Genomic DNA, 16,874 nt, shown 5'->3' with positions numbered 1-16,874 from the left:
TGTGCAGTGTCTTTCTCTGAGACCGTGTCGTTTTTGAGCGCACTTGCTGGTAATCCCATCGGACCACCCATCCCCTGACATCCCACCGGTGAACCAAGCCTTGGGCCGCAAGTGTAAACTAAGCTTTGAGCGACTTTAGTGCAAACGGCGCACTGTCTCCCCCTGGCGGCAGGTGTACTCGATGGGCATGTTCAAGATGGGTCGCGACGTGTGGCGCCAGCTGGACCTGATCATCTTCTGCCTGGTGGTGTGCGAGTTTGTGCTGACCAGCTTCGTGACGGTCAACATCGAGAACAAGGTGTACGCGCTGTTCCTGCAGATAAGCTTCATCCTCCTGGTCGCCTGCCGCACCATCAAGACGCTCCAGAAGCGAGTGGTGCGTGTTGCACTCCGAAAATCACAATTCAGAGTTGTTCGTCTCTGCAGCGGGCAGGGAAAAGAGTTTCAAAGGGACAGACAACCGATTCTTGTGCAGTGTGTGCTCCCTATCACAAATGAAAGGGCATCACTTGAAACACCCTGAACCGAACCGGTTTCTAATGTGAGCTTCTACAACGTTTGGAAACAGAATTTTTACATCTACTAGCCCTAAGTATGCTGCAACATGAAATAAGGAATGCTGACAGCCATGACAGTTGCGCGGCAACATGCGCTTGACTCTACGTGAGATGAAAAGAGGTGTTTGAAAAATCGTGGGAGCTGTTTGTACACGTATGACAGTTCCACGTTCAGTCATTACGTGACGCTACCTTTCAGATTTTCGAAAATTTACGGCCAAATTGAATTTATTGCCGCCAATTATTTCTCAAATTCCTCGTGGTTATTCCACTATATAAAACGTTGGCTTCCATGAACTAAAGGACAATGCGCTTCACAAAAATTGCTTGTCTGTCCCTCCACTTGTTTAAAGGGACAGACAAGCAATTTTTGTGAAGACGTGAAATCCCCTTTCAAGGGTCCGCACTCGACCAGGGACGGCTGTACCCGTTAAAGAAACCGGTGGGTGCCCGGCGGTGCCAGGATTCGAACCCAGTACCTTCCGCATACGAGGCGAGTGCTGTACCTCTGAGCCATCGCTACAGCATCGCTACCCTACAGCATGACTCCATACAACTGCGGTGGTGCAGGCATCCGACTGAATTCAGAGTAACAAAATGCACCAAAAAATTAATCGAATACCACCCAGTGTGAAATCTGCTCAAACAGCGTAGCGCCGTTTCTCTTGTGTCGGGTGAAACGTTAACAATGAGCGCTCGCACGCGGCAACGGCAGTGCTGTCGCCGCGCGAATTCTACTGTTCGCGCAAAGAAATTGTTAGCGGTGCAAGGCCCCCCCCTCTCCCTCTCCTAGCTGGAGGGAGAGGAACCCATGCACTGCGAAACCACTGTGCCCAAGCTCTACCGGTGGGTATGTGAACCGCCAGCGAGGCGGTTCCGAGACCGAGGGAGGCCGCCAGCGGGTCTGAGAATCTGTTCCTACTCTATAGCTGCGTAACGCGCGGCCTGTCGTAGACGGACGAAAAGTTATACAACAGCCCTGCTGCTAAAAATGAAATCCAGGCACTACAAATAATGCACTACCCGGCAAAATACGAGTAACTGAACACAAATTTAACCATGTGCGCTGGATTAGCGGACGACACCTTAATTAACGCCGCATCCGCAAGTGTATACGCACTCCTGCCATTTTATTTGGGAACTTGTACTGCAGGGTCTACACAACCCAGTTGTTGAAGCTTAGGGAATAGTTTCATTCGATAGAGACCGAACTGGTTTTAAAAATCGTGTTCGGCGCTGCAGGAATGCTCGCCAAGTGGCGCAGTGTTTCCCAGTCACCGGATTGCATTGCAGGTACTGTTCGTGTGGCTGTGGGACCTGCTGGATGGTGTGCTGAACCGCAAGCTGTTTTACGCGTACGACGTGAGCTGGGCTTACATCACCGCCGAGGATGAGGCCATGGCCAAGTCCGGCCGCTTCGTCAAGAACGCGCAGCTCGCCGCACGCATTAGGGACACGTGTGGACGCAACAAACTTCAGGCAAGCGGATTAATATCCTGTCTTCGTTGAAGTTCTTGCCCCGTTTCTTTTAACAGTGCAGCTGTTGTAGCTGGCCGTAATGTGGGGCACCTAACGCATTAAAATACCAACAAAATGCCGAGCGCTCGTGAGTGTGGGCTTCCCGGCGAAAACCCCGAGGAGCGCTTCGCGTTGCCTAGCAACCAACAACACAGCTGGCGCAACACCCGCTCCACGGAACCTCGACGTGACTCCAAAAGCGCGGCGCATGCGTCGTCCACATACGCGCTGCCGCTGCGCTCCAGCTGTCGCCAAACGCTACCACGAGGAACACGATGATATCAATGCCTATAGCGATGACTGCTGCTAGCACAGTCCAAAGCGACGACGAAAGATGTAACTAAACAATTTCGAACTTTTACAAATGCGTATTAATGTGTCCTTCAGAGTTCACGTAGAAAGAAATCCTGCAGCTTCGCTATGGTTCAAGCCTTGCGCGACTTTGTGCAAGCTTCGCCCGCTTTTATCTGTCTTCCGCTTGGGAATGTGACCCCCAATATCAACATTAAAACTTGCATTCTACTTCTAAAAATCAGAGACGTACCATATTTCCCAGTATGAGACGCCCCAATCGGTTTCAACGAAAAAGACGGTATGCAAGACCCGCTCTTCTGTGATGTGGGCCTCATTTTATCCATTTATGGCAAAGGATACTTGACTCTGTATGGTTATGCGAACACAGAGAAATGCCCCATGATAAGAAAAACGAGATCAAAAAAGGCTTGTCCCTAAATAAACTCTCGCATAGGCACAGCAGCACACTATATTTTTACTCAAAGCTTTAAACGGCTTTGTGTTCCAATGCGCTATTTAAAAGTTTGCTGACTCATTTTTCAAAAAGTACGCCGAAGCATTTCACCACTCGAAAAAACAAAAAAAAAAAAAACGAAAACGACTATATAGAAAGCGAACCGTTTTATTGAACACATTGGCAAGATTTTGAACAAAGAAAGTATACACCGAGAAATACGATAATCTTGCCAAGAAAGACATGTCTGCTGAAACTATGTGCTTTCAGCAAGCTTTCGCAGACCTGTAGAAATGGCGTCGATGTCGCAGAGGCAACTACATTTCTTCGTGTAGCCAGCTCAATTGGGCTACTACGCATTATTGGGGCTTCGATTCCGCTTAGATTTGTGTCAAAACCTACACAAGTAAAACTATTTGCGGATGATTGCATGTTATACCATGAAACCAAAACTTCCAGCGACAAAATTATTTTAAGCTCCCCATTAAACCAAATACAGGAATGGTGCTTAACGTGGCAAATTACTATAAATTTTGAGAGAACGGTTGCAATGACTAACTCGCAGAAAAACATCCGCTCGTATTCCAATACCATGTCAATAATCGGTGTATAAAGGCAGTAACTACATACAAATACTTAGGCGTAGTCTTTACCTCTGACTTTCGCTGGAACGAGCACGTAACACACATTGTGAATAAGGGAATAAAAAAAACTTGGATACCTTAAAAGAACCGTTGGAAAATAAACGTGCTAAATTAAGCTATTAGCATACAAAACATATATCAGGCCTGTGTTAGAATATGCAGCAGCAGTTTGGGATCCCTACACACAATCTAATATTGATAAGATAGAACATGTGCAGAGGAAAGCTGTTAAGTTTGTTTTTAACACTTATAACTGGCGCACATCTCCATCGAGCCTTTTACAGTCAGCAAACTTGGAAAAAGTGCAGGCCCGACGTTACCGGGATAGGTTAAAACTATTCTATCTCATATATTATGATAAACTCGGAATACCCAAAACTAAGTACATTGAATGGATCCAACCACGCTCAACCCGGTCATACCACTCAAAAAAGGTCGAGGAATTGTCATTTCGTACAGATGCTTTCAAACAGTCCTTTTTCCCGCGCACAGCAGCTGATCGGAATGCTTTACCGTTTAACACGGCTAACTCCAACTCTGTACCCGCGTTCCTAAATGAACTGCCATAATTGTTTTTTACAGTTTGTATTGCGGTAAAAATGTTGCGGTCTGTTTCTCTGTTGTTTTACTTTGCAGCGAGAACGTTGTGACCCTACCTATTACATTGTTTCCATAAGTTTGTCACAACCATGCCTTGTAACTAGCTCTTCCGCGGATACAAGTGTGTGTGTGTAAAACTATGTCGATATTGCATAGTATTGTCCGTTGTATAATCACGCGACCTGTCTTTCTCCTCGCTCTTATTTTGATGAATGTTCTTGTACTGCTTCCCCCCCCTCCTGCTTAAAGCCTGGCAATCAGGCTAGCAGTATGTATGTAAACAAACAAACAAACAAACAAACAAACAAACAAACAAACAAACAAACAAACAAACAAACAAACAAACAAACAAACAAACAAACAAACAAACAAACAAACAAACAAACAAACAAATAAATAAATAAATAAATAAATAAATAAACAAACAAACAAACAAACAAACAAACAAACAAACAAACAAACAAACAAATAAATAAATAAATAAATAAATAAATAAATAAATAAATAAATAAAACTTTTCCATTCACACTTGATTGGCTCGGCTACACCAAAGTCTGGTTATATGACATGTAGCCCCATATCGCGTGCTAAAAGCGCGCTAGATGATATGCCTGATCCGGCATCAATTGTAAAAGCTGAGTGATTTGTCATGAAAAATTTTAGAAAGACACACTATTAATTTACCCGGCATTGCCTGTTAACAATGAGAAAACCGAAGGGAAAACGCCATAACAAAATGAAGAGGTCCTTTGAGGAACTCAAAAGATTTCAAATACATAATGGCGCTTATTTCCATGTTGCAGAAGGCCACAGAGTAAAAAGTGTCCTATCGAGTAGGAAAATGACTGGGGTGCAACAAAGAAATCGGGAGCGAGAACACGTCGAATGTCACAAGCGGTGTTGGGCGGCTGCGCAGTTGATGGTAGGGGCAGTGCTGTGATCATGACCAGTGCGTGGGTCCGCAACACTGAAAAAAAAGGGAAAAAAATTAGAATTCCCACACAACTTTGTCTCCTCAAACGCACAATATTGCAACCTATACAGGCCAGAGCGAGACTATATAATAAATGCGGGAGAAACTTTTGCATGCGTCTGATGACACCTGGCTGCCTCCTCTCGGAAATGACAAAAGGAAAGCACGCGCTTACGGACAGATTTTGATATCGGCCAGATGGGGCACGTGCAAATGCTGCTCACATGGTCCTTGCGTTGACAAACAAAACTTGCAAATTTGCTTACAGACGCTGAAGAATGTGATCGACATCCAGCAGAAGTACCCGAACATTGAAGTGGCGACGAAAACGCGTCAGGCAGCGCGCAAGACGCTCAACAAAGCCCTGGATGCACTGCACGAGCTTCACGATGGAGGACTGCTGGACGACAAACAGTTCGCGATGCTCTACGAAGTAAGCTTGTTCCCTTCAGACCATCCTAGCAATTGTTGTGTACACCACCACTCTGCGTTCACTCCTATTGGTAACAGTGGTGTGGTGGCATCAGCTGGCGACGTCAAGTTGGAGTAATAATATATAGCCACTGCACGATATTTCAGTCGGCTCTTAAAATTAAGGTTTTCCCCTTTTTTCTCACCTTCTTTTTTATATTAAGCGTCACACCAACCGCTACTCGTGGAGCCATTCATAATTGTCAGGCTTTTCATCACCATCAATCAGTGCAACACTTAATTTAGAACGAGAAAGAAAATTTCCCTGTATTTGGCATCCATCCTAATTAGTGACATTAATTAGTTGAGCAATCAGATATGCGGTGACTTGTTTGCGGACCTCGGTGTACTCATCAGTTTGGGTACCCCCTCCCCCCCCCCCCCCCCCCCCAAAAAAAAAAAAAACATGGACTAACTCTCGATTGTAAAGCAAGTATGCTACTACTGTTCCACAGAAGTAGGGTGTTTTCAGTATGCGCAGATTCAGAGGTGTGCGCTGCATTGCTATCGATATCATGGTTGGTAGACTGCACTGTTGTCGGGGATGAGCACAAAAGTTGTTTGGACAAGATTGGACTGGACTGGACTCGAGTAGCGCATGGATCCCACACCAGCAACGATCGCACAGTTAATGTTTCGGCGCAACAAATGTTGTGAAAAGTGTTAACCGAATGATGTTATGAAATACGCAGCAATTTGCCATTATTTTTTGTTGCTTCTGCCGTGCCCAGGCTGGCTGCTAAAATTTCCGCCGTTCATGCAATTTCACTCTTGTGTGTTGGATGAAGTCATACTTCGACTACACTGAACTAGAATATTTCGCTGTAGTTTGACATTCCAAGGCAACGTTCTTAGAACTTAATTGTTGTATTCGTTTTGCTTGGTGGCGGTCAGCGAAACCTGCTGAACGCACTCCCATTGCGTTTTGGTCCCGTGCGCCTCGGGGCTTCGCCTTCTCAATTTCCCCACATGTGTAACCCAATCTGGATGCCAAGAGTTAAACACGCGCTTGTCAATAAGCGCTGTCGCTCTTTGCCCGACCTTCGTACTTGCTGCTGAGCCGTGCGCGCTCGGGTTCATGCTTATGGAAGAGCTACCTGTACATGCAGTGAAGGCAGTGGGTAAATCGGTCAGCTTAAAAATTACAATTCAATCGAAGGTCCGGGTACCTTTGTTTTTTTTTTGTTACATCTAGCGATATCCTTGCGTTTTTTTTAACTAATTAGGTCACATGCGAGTGAGCTACACCAAGGCACTGGGGGCAAGTTTGATGCTCGTTTTTTTCATCCCGTTCCATGCTAACAGGGAGCCATTAGACTGCTTCCTGCTTGCTTAAAAGGAGAGACAACTTATTTTTGTGGAATATATGCTCTCTTAATGAAGATTAGAGCGCGACTAAGACAACGACAAACACGGAGGCGACGGGACAAGCGCTCATGCTCTCTTTCCCAAACGAAAGGGCATCACTCCAAACACCTTGAACCAAAACAGTTTTCCTGATAGGGCCCTGGAATATTTGAATGTGGTACTTTGAGATCCACCAGCCTTAAGTATGCTGCCAAAAGTAATATGCTTCTAATCGTAACAGTGATCCGTGCAGCGACATACTTCTAAGTGTACGTGAGATGAAAAGAGGTATGTAAAAACTTGTCCCGAGCTAAAGCAATATAATACAACGCAGACTTTCCTACTTCTTTATGCGGTTTTTAAATGACGCATTGAAACCGACGCAGCTAGCCGCTTGTACACGTTCGGTAGTGTCACGTTTAGAGACGACACCTGTCGGGTTTCGGAAAGTTCAGTGCCAAATTAAAATTACTCACACCAGTTAGTTTAAAACTCCTAGTGGTTGCCCCACTGTTTTATAAAACGCTGGCTTTCATATGAGCTAGAGCACATGCACTACACAAAAAGTCAGTTCAGTTCTATCCCTTTAAAGGGTACATGAAGAGAAAACACTACTTTTTTTAACTTTAAAAAGTTAGGCTTCAGTACCTCACTCAGCTCCATTCCGGCCACGAAAGACGTTTTTTAACCGATAAAAACGCAAGAAATACTTTCAAATTTCGCGCCACAGTGACGTGTTATCGGCGCGAGTGACGTCATATGGGCCAGCACTAAAAACAGAATTGTCAGTGGGTTAGGTGCACGTTAGCATTCAAGTGATTAGATCAAACGGAACTAGCGGACCCACTACAATCGTACAGTAATGTGTCCTGGCGATTGATTAGTTCGGCCGCCGTCAATCGCCGAAACAAGATCCCGTGACGTCATAGAAAAGTTGCTGGAAACTGGCTAGCGAGTCGCCACAGCGCCACACGTTTTCTTCAATATCTCCGTTATTTTTTGGAAGTTTGCGATGAAATCGGTATCATTTTTATCAGGACAAAGCAGCCTTTCTAATGAACCAAACTTGTATTTTGTCTTCATGGTTCTTTTAAAGTGCCTCAAAATAAACAGTGGCTGCTTGCAGGACATGACGTGGATGATCCACCGCGTGGACGGCATGCCATCTAACATCATGGTAGGGGACACAGCGCACTGCATCCTCCTTAGCATCAGCTGGCTGCCCAGGGAAGAGGTCTCCAAGCTTCTCAAGGTACGGACACGTCTTGACGTTTCGCTAAACGCGGGGTGAGTTCATTACCATGGCAGACCATCTTCATCCTTGTCCGCACGTGACTCGCTGCTAGGGTCAGAGAGAGAGAGAGAGAGAGAGAGAGAGAGAGAGAGAGAGAGAGAGAGAGAGAGAGAGAAGGGGGCTACTGCCCTTCCTTGAAGTTTTGTACCTTTTTTTTAGTTCGACCATGCACTGCTAGAAAGCTGTTCAATTTGCAAAGAACCTGAAATCAGGAGCTGACAACTCGAAATCGGCGCGCGCGGAAGCTTTCAGTCCCGTTCTTTCAAACCGTGTTTCGTTTCCAATATTAGAACACAACCCTGATCGTTTTTTTTCTCTCTTCCTGTGTTGAACGACATTAATTTTCAGAGCCTTCCGTCGGCCAGAACTGAAGCCATGACAGCTGTTTTCAGATTTACAGACGCTAGTATGAGTACTAACGAACGATTGCGCATATGGTTTTGTGCGAGCGCAGTATTTTCTTTATTTTACTTAACCTTCCGCCCGTCTGGCCTGAGTTACCGTGTCTTTTTTTTTTTCTCATTCGCGTGTGAGCTCACTTTCCCGAGACTTAGAACTCCTGTGCGCAACGTATGCGTATTTTTTTATTTACACGCCACGGTGACTCTGCGGCTACGCCACTATGCTGCTCAGCCCAACGACGGGGGTTCTATTCCGGCCGCGGTGGCTGCTTTTCTGGTGGAGGCGAAAAGGGAAACGCCCGTCATGCGTTCAGATTTCGGTGCACTTTAAAGATATCCCGAAGTGGTCGAAAATAATCACGAGCTCCGGCCGCATGAAACGCCACAATCAATGGATGTCTTTCTTTGCATTTGGACTAAACTTAATGTTTTGTTCGATACAAAATCCAGTGTCTCTTTTCAAGACTGGCAGTAACTTGCGGTTCTAATATTTTATCCTAAAAATTTAGATCGCCAATCGTGTATCTTCAGCGGTTGCTCCCCCTTGGACATGTGCCCCCTCCCAAGGTCCTAAGCACCCCCCCCCCTCCTATCCCTCGGAAAAAGTGCGACGCCCATGTGCACCTTGCACTTGTGCCAGCCAGCGATGATGATGGTATTGCTGTTCTGCCGACGTAATGATGGCTGCAGCTGATAAAATGATGTCTTAGCTTGGACAGAACAAAGCATATAATAAAACCGTTGTCTGAGCAATAAAAAAACCGTGAACCTCAGCAATATGGCCCAAATGTCTGTGGTCAAATCACGAGTGAATTCCGCAAACATTGTGCAGCACTTCTGCGCGTTTACATCCTCACATATACGCAAATTAAGTGTCCTTCGCAATTTAAAAAAGAATCTCGGCTGAAAGTGTGCGTAAACATGGACGCAAACAAAATGTTTCAACGCGCATTCAACCTAAATTGGCTGACCATAATTTTCAAGGTGAAAAAAGGCATCAACGTAATAGTAATAGGGGAAGGAAACTGACAGGGAGAAAAGTTTGGCTTCAAGTTGGCTGTGTAACTGCTGCTTAAATGTCAGAATGTAAATCAACAACTGCCGTGATGTAAAAATATTCATTGCGCAAATGTGCAGTCGGGCTGAATACAGCAGTGTTTGAATTCAGTAAGGTCATACTCCCGAAGCTAAATGCAATCGCTTCATTAACTAGTGGCTGTGCGTACGAGTGTATATAGCCAAGAGCAATTACCACATCAAGCGGCTCCTGCGAGGAATGCCAACAGCGAGTGATGCTCACCGCGGTAACCCGCGCACATTTTCTCAAGAAGCGCGAGTGGAACTCGCACTCGCGAGTGGTGAGTGGGGCTCGAGCCCCACTCGCACTCGCACTCACCAGACCGAAACGATGTTGAGGCTCACTCACCACTCACTCGTGAGTGGTGAGTAGAGGGTGTGTGAGCGCACTCATAAGTGAGCCTGCCGACCAATGGATGTGGGGTGCGTTGACAAATGAGGGTCAGAAGCGCCAGTGACTTGTGCGGCCGCGACTCGTAAGTCATGGGCGAATGGAATGCCGCCCGCCTCTTCTTCAGTATTGAACAAGGCGAGTAAGAGGCTTTCCCCTACGTTCACTCATTAGAACAAAAAGTGCTGTCTGTCGCCTTCAAGCACAAATGGCAGGCTGAAGTCATTTTCCACTATCGAGTTGTTGACATGCCCTACTGTTTCCTATGCACCCTGTACAGCTTCCGCTTGCAGTTCAAATTAACCAGCTTATACTTTACTACGGGCGTTGCGTGCGGTTTTTGTGAAATGGCCTACGTGTGTGCGACACTGCAGGCGTTCTTTGTGACCCAGAAGAAGGGCAGCGTGCTGACATTCGTAGGCCACGAGCACGACCGGGTCGCCATCATCTGCTCGGGAATCGTCAAGGTCAGTGTCATTTCTTTGTTAAAGGCGAGTTTCGAATTTCGACCGCGCGAATGTCGACCCGCTCAAAATTTCGACCACGCGAAATCTCTGTCCCTGCATAGTATGACTAAAAAGACCGCGATGTACGAATTATGACGCCTGAAATGTGCGTAGTTACGCCGCAAGCGACCAGCAAAACTCGACGATTTTGAAAACGAAACTGGGCAGAACGCGGCCATTACGGGGAGGCGGAAGTGACGTATCAGCCGTCGGAGCGAGCGGCCACCCACTGCCAGCGGCCTGGCCTGACTAGAGTGTCTAGCCTGACGGCGCGAGCTGTGCGGACCGGCCGACGCGGCTGGCTCGGCAAGCCAGGAGATGAGTGTGAGCGCGCGCGTGCGGGGGGTGTGGGAGGCGCGCGGAAAAGCGAGCGCTTGTCCCGCAAGCACGACACTATTCGTGCCCTCCGACGATGTCGCGACGACACTCGCGATGTCGCGACGACACTCGAAAAGGACAGAACCGTACGGTTAATGAAGCCTCTTCGGAGCCATGAAAGCCAGGCGTACCGGCGGCGCGAAATGCGAGTTTCCTGGATTCTTCAGCTGCGAGGCAGGCCGATCGGCCTGGACGGCTGGCATGTCACTTCCGCTAAATCGCTGTTCGCGCGACACGCCGGCAGGAGCTGTGTCGTCTGCAAGGGCGTTATTTTGAGTGCCTGAAACTGAATAACCACCATTGCACAGAGCTACCGGTCGCGTCGCAATAGTTCTCATGGTACCTAAAACACATTTATTTAGCCAGGGTTAAATTTGAGTCCAGTTGGCCTTTAACGAAACTTCTTCCCAGCTGGCTACGCCTCAAAATTTTTTTTCCTGAACTTTAATCACACTCAGTGTGATTAAAGTGTGGGCTTCCATTCTTGCGCCAAATGCGCCAATTTGCGCCAAGGCAAATTCTCTGCTCCAAACTGATATAAACACAAAATATTGCGCCAGTATGCTCCAAAATGACTGCCTGCATTTTTTTTTTGTCAGTTGTTACCGCCCCCTGGCGGGTGTACCAAAACAGCGCGAGAATGGCGGGCCTTGTATGCTTGTAGGCGTTGCTCTTCGGCGCCATTTGTCGCGCCATTTGTCGTTGGACCTGGACAGCGGTCTGCGTGCACGGATGCAATGAAGAAAGGTAAGCCTTTGTGAATGATATGTTCGCAACCTTAGTGCGAAAGCTTATTCCGAGTGCACCTGTCACAATTAAGGCACGTGTGAATGACACTCGCCGAAAACGCGCACTATCGAGTTCGTGCGCATTTCGTGTAGTCCCGCCCGTCGAGTAGCCTAGTCATCAGTGGGGAACCTGAGTTCATGGAACCAAAAGTACCGTAATGCTCATAACCCGCGCACCGTGCCAGTGCCCCCGCTCCCCCCCCCCCTTTTTTTTTTTATGGCTGGCGCCTCGTAGGCGTTGTGAAATCACCCCCCCCCCCTACCCGCGATTTAATTCCGTGCAGTGAAATCACCCCCCCCCCCCCCCTTTTTTTTTTCCCCTACCCGAGCGCGAACGAGAGCATCAACCCCTTGAAATATAAAATGCAGGCAACACCATTTCGTTGTGCGCCGAGTCGCAAGGGCAGAGCTGATTACTCGTGTAAATAGCAGCTGGGTGTTTATGCCAGCGGCGGCCACTTTTTGATCATTTTGACGCTCGTACATGCTCGTTTGACCTTGAACGCAAGCGCGCTCACCGTGGCCGAGCTGAACATCGAATTTCCGTACTGCATATGATACTAAGCCGTCTAAAATAGACGGCAGGAAAGATGTCATTATGGCTGTGGAGACGCATGCTTCTGTGACCACACTCCGCAGTGCAGTGAATGTGCACGTAGTGACAAAATTCGCGTATTTGGTTTATCAATTATTCGCGCGCAATATATGCTAGAAAATACTGTGTGTATGTAAATTGTACACCACCTGATTGATTTTAAAACTATTGTGCTGGTTTTCATGAGCTGTCTGGCTTTCCTTAATGTACCTGTTATTGTTATTTTTTTTTTTCAGCTCGACTCACTAGTTTCAACGCATCTGTCCTTGAAGAGGTCGACAGCAACGGCGATCAAATCAAAGTGTGGTGTCAGGCTGGCCAAAGAGCTTCAGAAGCCAGATGTATTCTCTGCAACTTAGTAATTTCATGCGCACAACATGGCACATCTGCTGTGAAGAGACATGCCTCTGCAAAAATGCACTTGAAGGAGGCGGAAAAGCACCGTGACGCTGAAGGCAAGCTGGTAAAGCCAACATCTGTTCAGCCAACGCTCAGCTTTGGTGGGGATGCAGCAGCCACATCTCTGAGTGACAACATCACCAAGGCAGAGGCACTGTTCACCATGTCGCTGGCCGTGAAGGCAATACCTTTTGCCTATGCAGACACCGCTTCCAGGACCTTCCCGTTGATGTTCCCCGACTCGAAGATTGCAGAAAGCTTCTCATGTGGAAGAACCAAGGCCTCGTATATTGTCTCAGATGGGCTGGGACCCCACTTCAAGAGTAAGGTCATAGACGAGGTTTCCTGGCCAGACGTGTACTACACCATACAGATAGATGAAACCCCAAAACCGGAGCAGCGTGTTCAGCAACTGGATATCCTCTTGCGGTACTTTTCGAGAGCCCAACAGAAAGTTGTCATTGAACACTTGCAGTCTTTTAACTTGGGTCGTGCCACAGCCAACATTTTGGTTGACTGTATTGAGAAAAGTGTTGCTGACCTGCCAAGGAACAAGTTCCTTTGTTTTTTTAGTGACGGCCCTAACACAATGAAGAGTGTCAAAACAAAGCTGAAGGAAGGAGTCTGTCCGAATCTTTTGGACATCGGTGAGTGCAACTTGCATAAAGTGCACAATGCCTTCGGCACAGGCCTCAACTCTTTCGGCAGTGATGTCGAGCTCTTGGTGTTAGATGTATATTACTACTTCAAGCATGCCGTTCGATCCTCGAACCTCAAGGAACATCAAAAAGAGCTGGGAATACAAGAGCACGTTTTCCTTCGACACGTCGGCAACAGATGGCTGACATTTCAAGACAGCCTGGAACGAGTAATTGAACAGCATGCAGCACTAAAGGCCTACTTCAACACCCAGACTGATTCTCGGCCATCAGGTGCTGTGCTCAAGACTAGACTGGCAGCTGCGCTTGCTGACAAGAAGATGCTGTTTCTGCGGAACACTGCTGAGATATTTATAGTATTTCAGGCAAGTTTTCAGAAAGATGAACCGCTGATTCACGTTGTGTACTCCGAGTGTGTCAATCTCGTGAAAAAGTTGCTGAGCCGCTTCGTAAGACATGAAGTGTATGCTTCTTTGTCTGGGTCAGAGCTTAAGCGTCTTGATGTGGGTGCAGCTACTGGTCTCAAACAAGCCCCCGAGATTGGTCTAGACACAGAGAGAGAGATGAAGGCTTGGGATCCACAAGAAAAGAAAACCTTCAGGACTGGTGCTCAAGCTTTCTACATTGCAACAGCCAAGCATCTCATCAAGCAGCTTCCACTTGACAACAAGTTGCTTCTTCACTTGCGCTTTCTCGATCCATCTAGCCACCTGACCATGGAAGAAAGAGTACAGTCATTGAAGTACGTTGCAGCTTGTGTGCCGCACATTGTCAAAACGGAGCAGGTGACTTGCTTGATTGACGAATGGCATTCGCTTCATTGCCGGCCTGTAGTCGATGGGGCATCATCCCTCAGTAGCAGTGTTGACAGCTACTGGGCTTCACTGCTGGCCACTGACTCTGCAAAATACCCTCTCCTCTTAGTGCTTGTACGTGCTATGCTACCGCTTCCCCACGGCAATGCCGATTGTGAAAGGGGATTCAGTGAGAATAAGCATATTTTGGATAACCGGTCAAGCTTAGCTATCACAACCATCAATGGGATCCGCCAAGTAAAGAGCTATTTGAAGCGCTACGAAAGCGAGCCTTCCCGTGTGCCACTGACAAGAGAGCTAATCAAGTCAGTCAGAAATTCACACAAAGCCTACATGGAGCGCCTAAAACGAGAAGCAGAAGACCGGGAGGCACAAAAAAGAAAACCATCGCCTGCTAATCAGTCCACTGTTGAGAAAAAGCGGAAGCTTTGTGACGAGAAAGAAAGGCTTGAAAAAGGACTGGACTCGTCAAAGGCAATGCTTGAAAGGGCCCAGGGGCTCATCAAGTCTGGTGTGACTAGGAGGAACATGGATGATGTTGAATGTGGCCAGGTGCTACTTTCTGAGGCTAATTCTAGCCTTTCCGAGAACATGGCCAAGCTGGCAGCTATCAATGAAGAATTGCAGAAGATCTAGAATGCGGTGCAGTGGAGTCATCAGTTTCATTTCTAATAAACAAGTTGTGATCATATGCTGACTGTGTTCAGTGTCCCAATTTTACATTTACTAGTTTTTCTTAAGGCAGCATTTCATTCTTGATGCAACGCATTGTTACTTGCGATTTCCCTCCCAAAAAACCCTCCTATATGTCTCTATACAATTCATAATTTATTGCTCCAAAGTGCTCCAAAACTTGTATTTGGCTGCTCCAAAAGTGATCCAAAACCTAAATATTTGTGCTCCAAAAATTGCTCCAAACTGCAATTAGTCAGTAGCACCCCTGACACTGGAATGCCTACGGTCTGGACGAATAAGTGGTCCAGAGATGTCGGGTGATAGTGGGCAGAGGCAAAAACAGCTACCACTTCATGACCTGAATTGCTCCACCGAGACTATAGGTGCTGGACACGGTGGAGCCTTTACACGAGTAATGGCTTCTCATATTCCTACACTGGTAAAAAATGCGCCTACGCTCGATGGTTTTCCCTATACATGCAGTTGCTTGCAAAGGGAAAAATAGACACCATAGATCCTCTTGCTGGCATGACCACATAGCTGGAGTGTCAACAACACAGTCGTCATTATATGAAACGTCATAGGATGAATACGTTTAGGGCTGTGTGAAAAAAGACCTCGCACAGCAACAGCAAGACCTCAGCAACACTTCAGGCATACTTGGTTTACTGAAGACACCACTAATTTTCTTAATTTAGACGCGATCTGATTTTCTTAGTGTAGCCAGAACTATAATTCTGGGAGGATTATTCACAGAGGGTTGGAGATTATGAAGGGTGACGCTTGTCTGCCGCTTTCAGTGCGAGAGCGCTAGATGCACCATCAGCGCGAAACTTTAGTCTGTGAAGCCTCCGGTACGAACAGATGCTCATAAATAGGGGATTTCCATTAATAGGCAATGCAAAGGGACGTAGGTATGCAAAAAATTGACGACTCCCATGCATATAGGTGAAAATCGATGTGAAGTGAAGCTTAAATTGCAGGTAGTCCTGAGTTCGTCCTTGAAGAAGGGCGCCGGAAAACACGGCGCGTTGCTCTCGCAAAGCCACGGGACGCTTTCCTTCGCGCTGCGAACCGGTTTAGTCAATTGTAAGCAGTGTAGTCGGCGGTGTTTCTTTTGTCGGCGCCGCGAAACAGCACTGAGCTTGATAGCCAAAGGAACGCTACAAGGTGTTTGCATGCTTTGTGCCTACAGTGATAAGCTTCACTTAAAAGCGGCTCGTCTGCTGAGTGAAGCAAAGCACAGCCAACAAGGAGGAGGAGGGCATGTCTCTCTTGTTGGCAGGGGCATTTGGTACTACGCTGTGTCGCTGTGTTCAGCGGTCACTGCTCGCAGATGTATCTGTAGTGTGTAGTGGTGTTGGTGTGCGCATGAGTGAAAGACCATCAGTTCCTTGTGCAGCGTGCGAAGAAAGCAGAACAGCAACGACCGGTCTGTGCCTGTTGCTGTATGAGTGTGTGTGTCTCAACCTTGAAGTGTGAGCTGTGTCAGTGCCATTTCTAACTCACTTATGCAGTACCATCTTTAACACAACCAAACACCTTAATCAACCAAAAATAAGCAAGAAACAGCAGGTTCTAGTGCCAATTTCGAATTTAGCATGTGAAACCCGCTAAATTTTTGCCCTGAGAACTATTGATGCTTTCATGATTCACAAAAATAGGGACCCGGAGAAATTGTTCCAATAATGGGGGAGTATAGGAAAGGTATAGGAAATATCCAGGCAAGGAGTAAATGAAGTTCTTGTCTTTGGAAAATAAAACAAAAATAAACCAAGAGGAAACACTAAACAATTGTATATAGGGCATTTGTGGACGTTAACAGTAAATCAATCAATATCAGCAAAATCTCAAGTAGTTTCCATTTGTAGTGAATAATGTTAGGAGTAACACTTAGGGACAGGAAAGGAGCTACCTGGATCAGAGAACAAACTATAGAAGAAGATATCATAGTTCAAATAAGGAAACAGAAAGGGATTTGGGCTGGCCATGTAGTGGGACGAACCGACAACCGCTGGACAATTAGGGTAAGAAAGTG

The 16,874-nt window shown here is 46.8% G+C and overlaps 2 protein-coding genes across 2 annotated transcripts in view; both read left to right on the top strand.

Moving 5' to 3' along the window:
• Window positions 1-2,669: 2,669 nt before the first annotated feature.
• LOC144166004 (sperm-specific sodium:proton exchanger-like) overlaps window positions 2,670-16,874 on the top strand; it is a 31,585-nt gene continuing 17,380 nt past the window's right edge. The window contains exons 1-4 of the mRNA XM_077695676.1: window positions 2,670-2,693; window positions 5,309-5,473; window positions 7,985-8,110; window positions 10,396-10,488. Coding sequence (XP_077551802.1) covers window positions 2,670-2,693; window positions 5,309-5,473; window positions 7,985-8,110; window positions 10,396-10,488 — 408 coding nt within the window. The remainder of the gene's footprint in view (window positions 2,694-5,308; window positions 5,474-7,984; window positions 8,111-10,395; window positions 10,489-16,874) is intronic.
• Window positions 11,422-15,039, top strand: LOC144165996 (uncharacterized). Its single transcript, XM_077695665.1, has 2 exons — window positions 11,422-11,652; window positions 12,525-15,039. Exons 1-2 carry the CDS (start codon window positions 11,643-11,645, stop codon window positions 14,795-14,797), a joined length of 2,283 nt encoding a protein of 760 aa, XP_077551791.1. The 5' UTR covers window positions 11,422-11,642; the 3' UTR covers window positions 14,798-15,039.

Source organism: Haemaphysalis longicornis, unplaced genomic scaffold, assembly GCF_048455015.1.
Source record: "Haemaphysalis longicornis isolate Haplotype H1 unplaced genomic scaffold, Haemaphysalis longicornis Haplotype H1 scaffold_154, whole genome shotgun sequence".
In the NCBI taxonomy this organism is placed as follows: Eukaryota; Metazoa; Arthropoda; class Arachnida; order Ixodida; family Ixodidae; genus Haemaphysalis; species Haemaphysalis longicornis.
The sequence above is the reverse complement of the archived record's forward strand: the minus strand, read 5'-3'. Positions and strand labels throughout refer to the sequence as shown.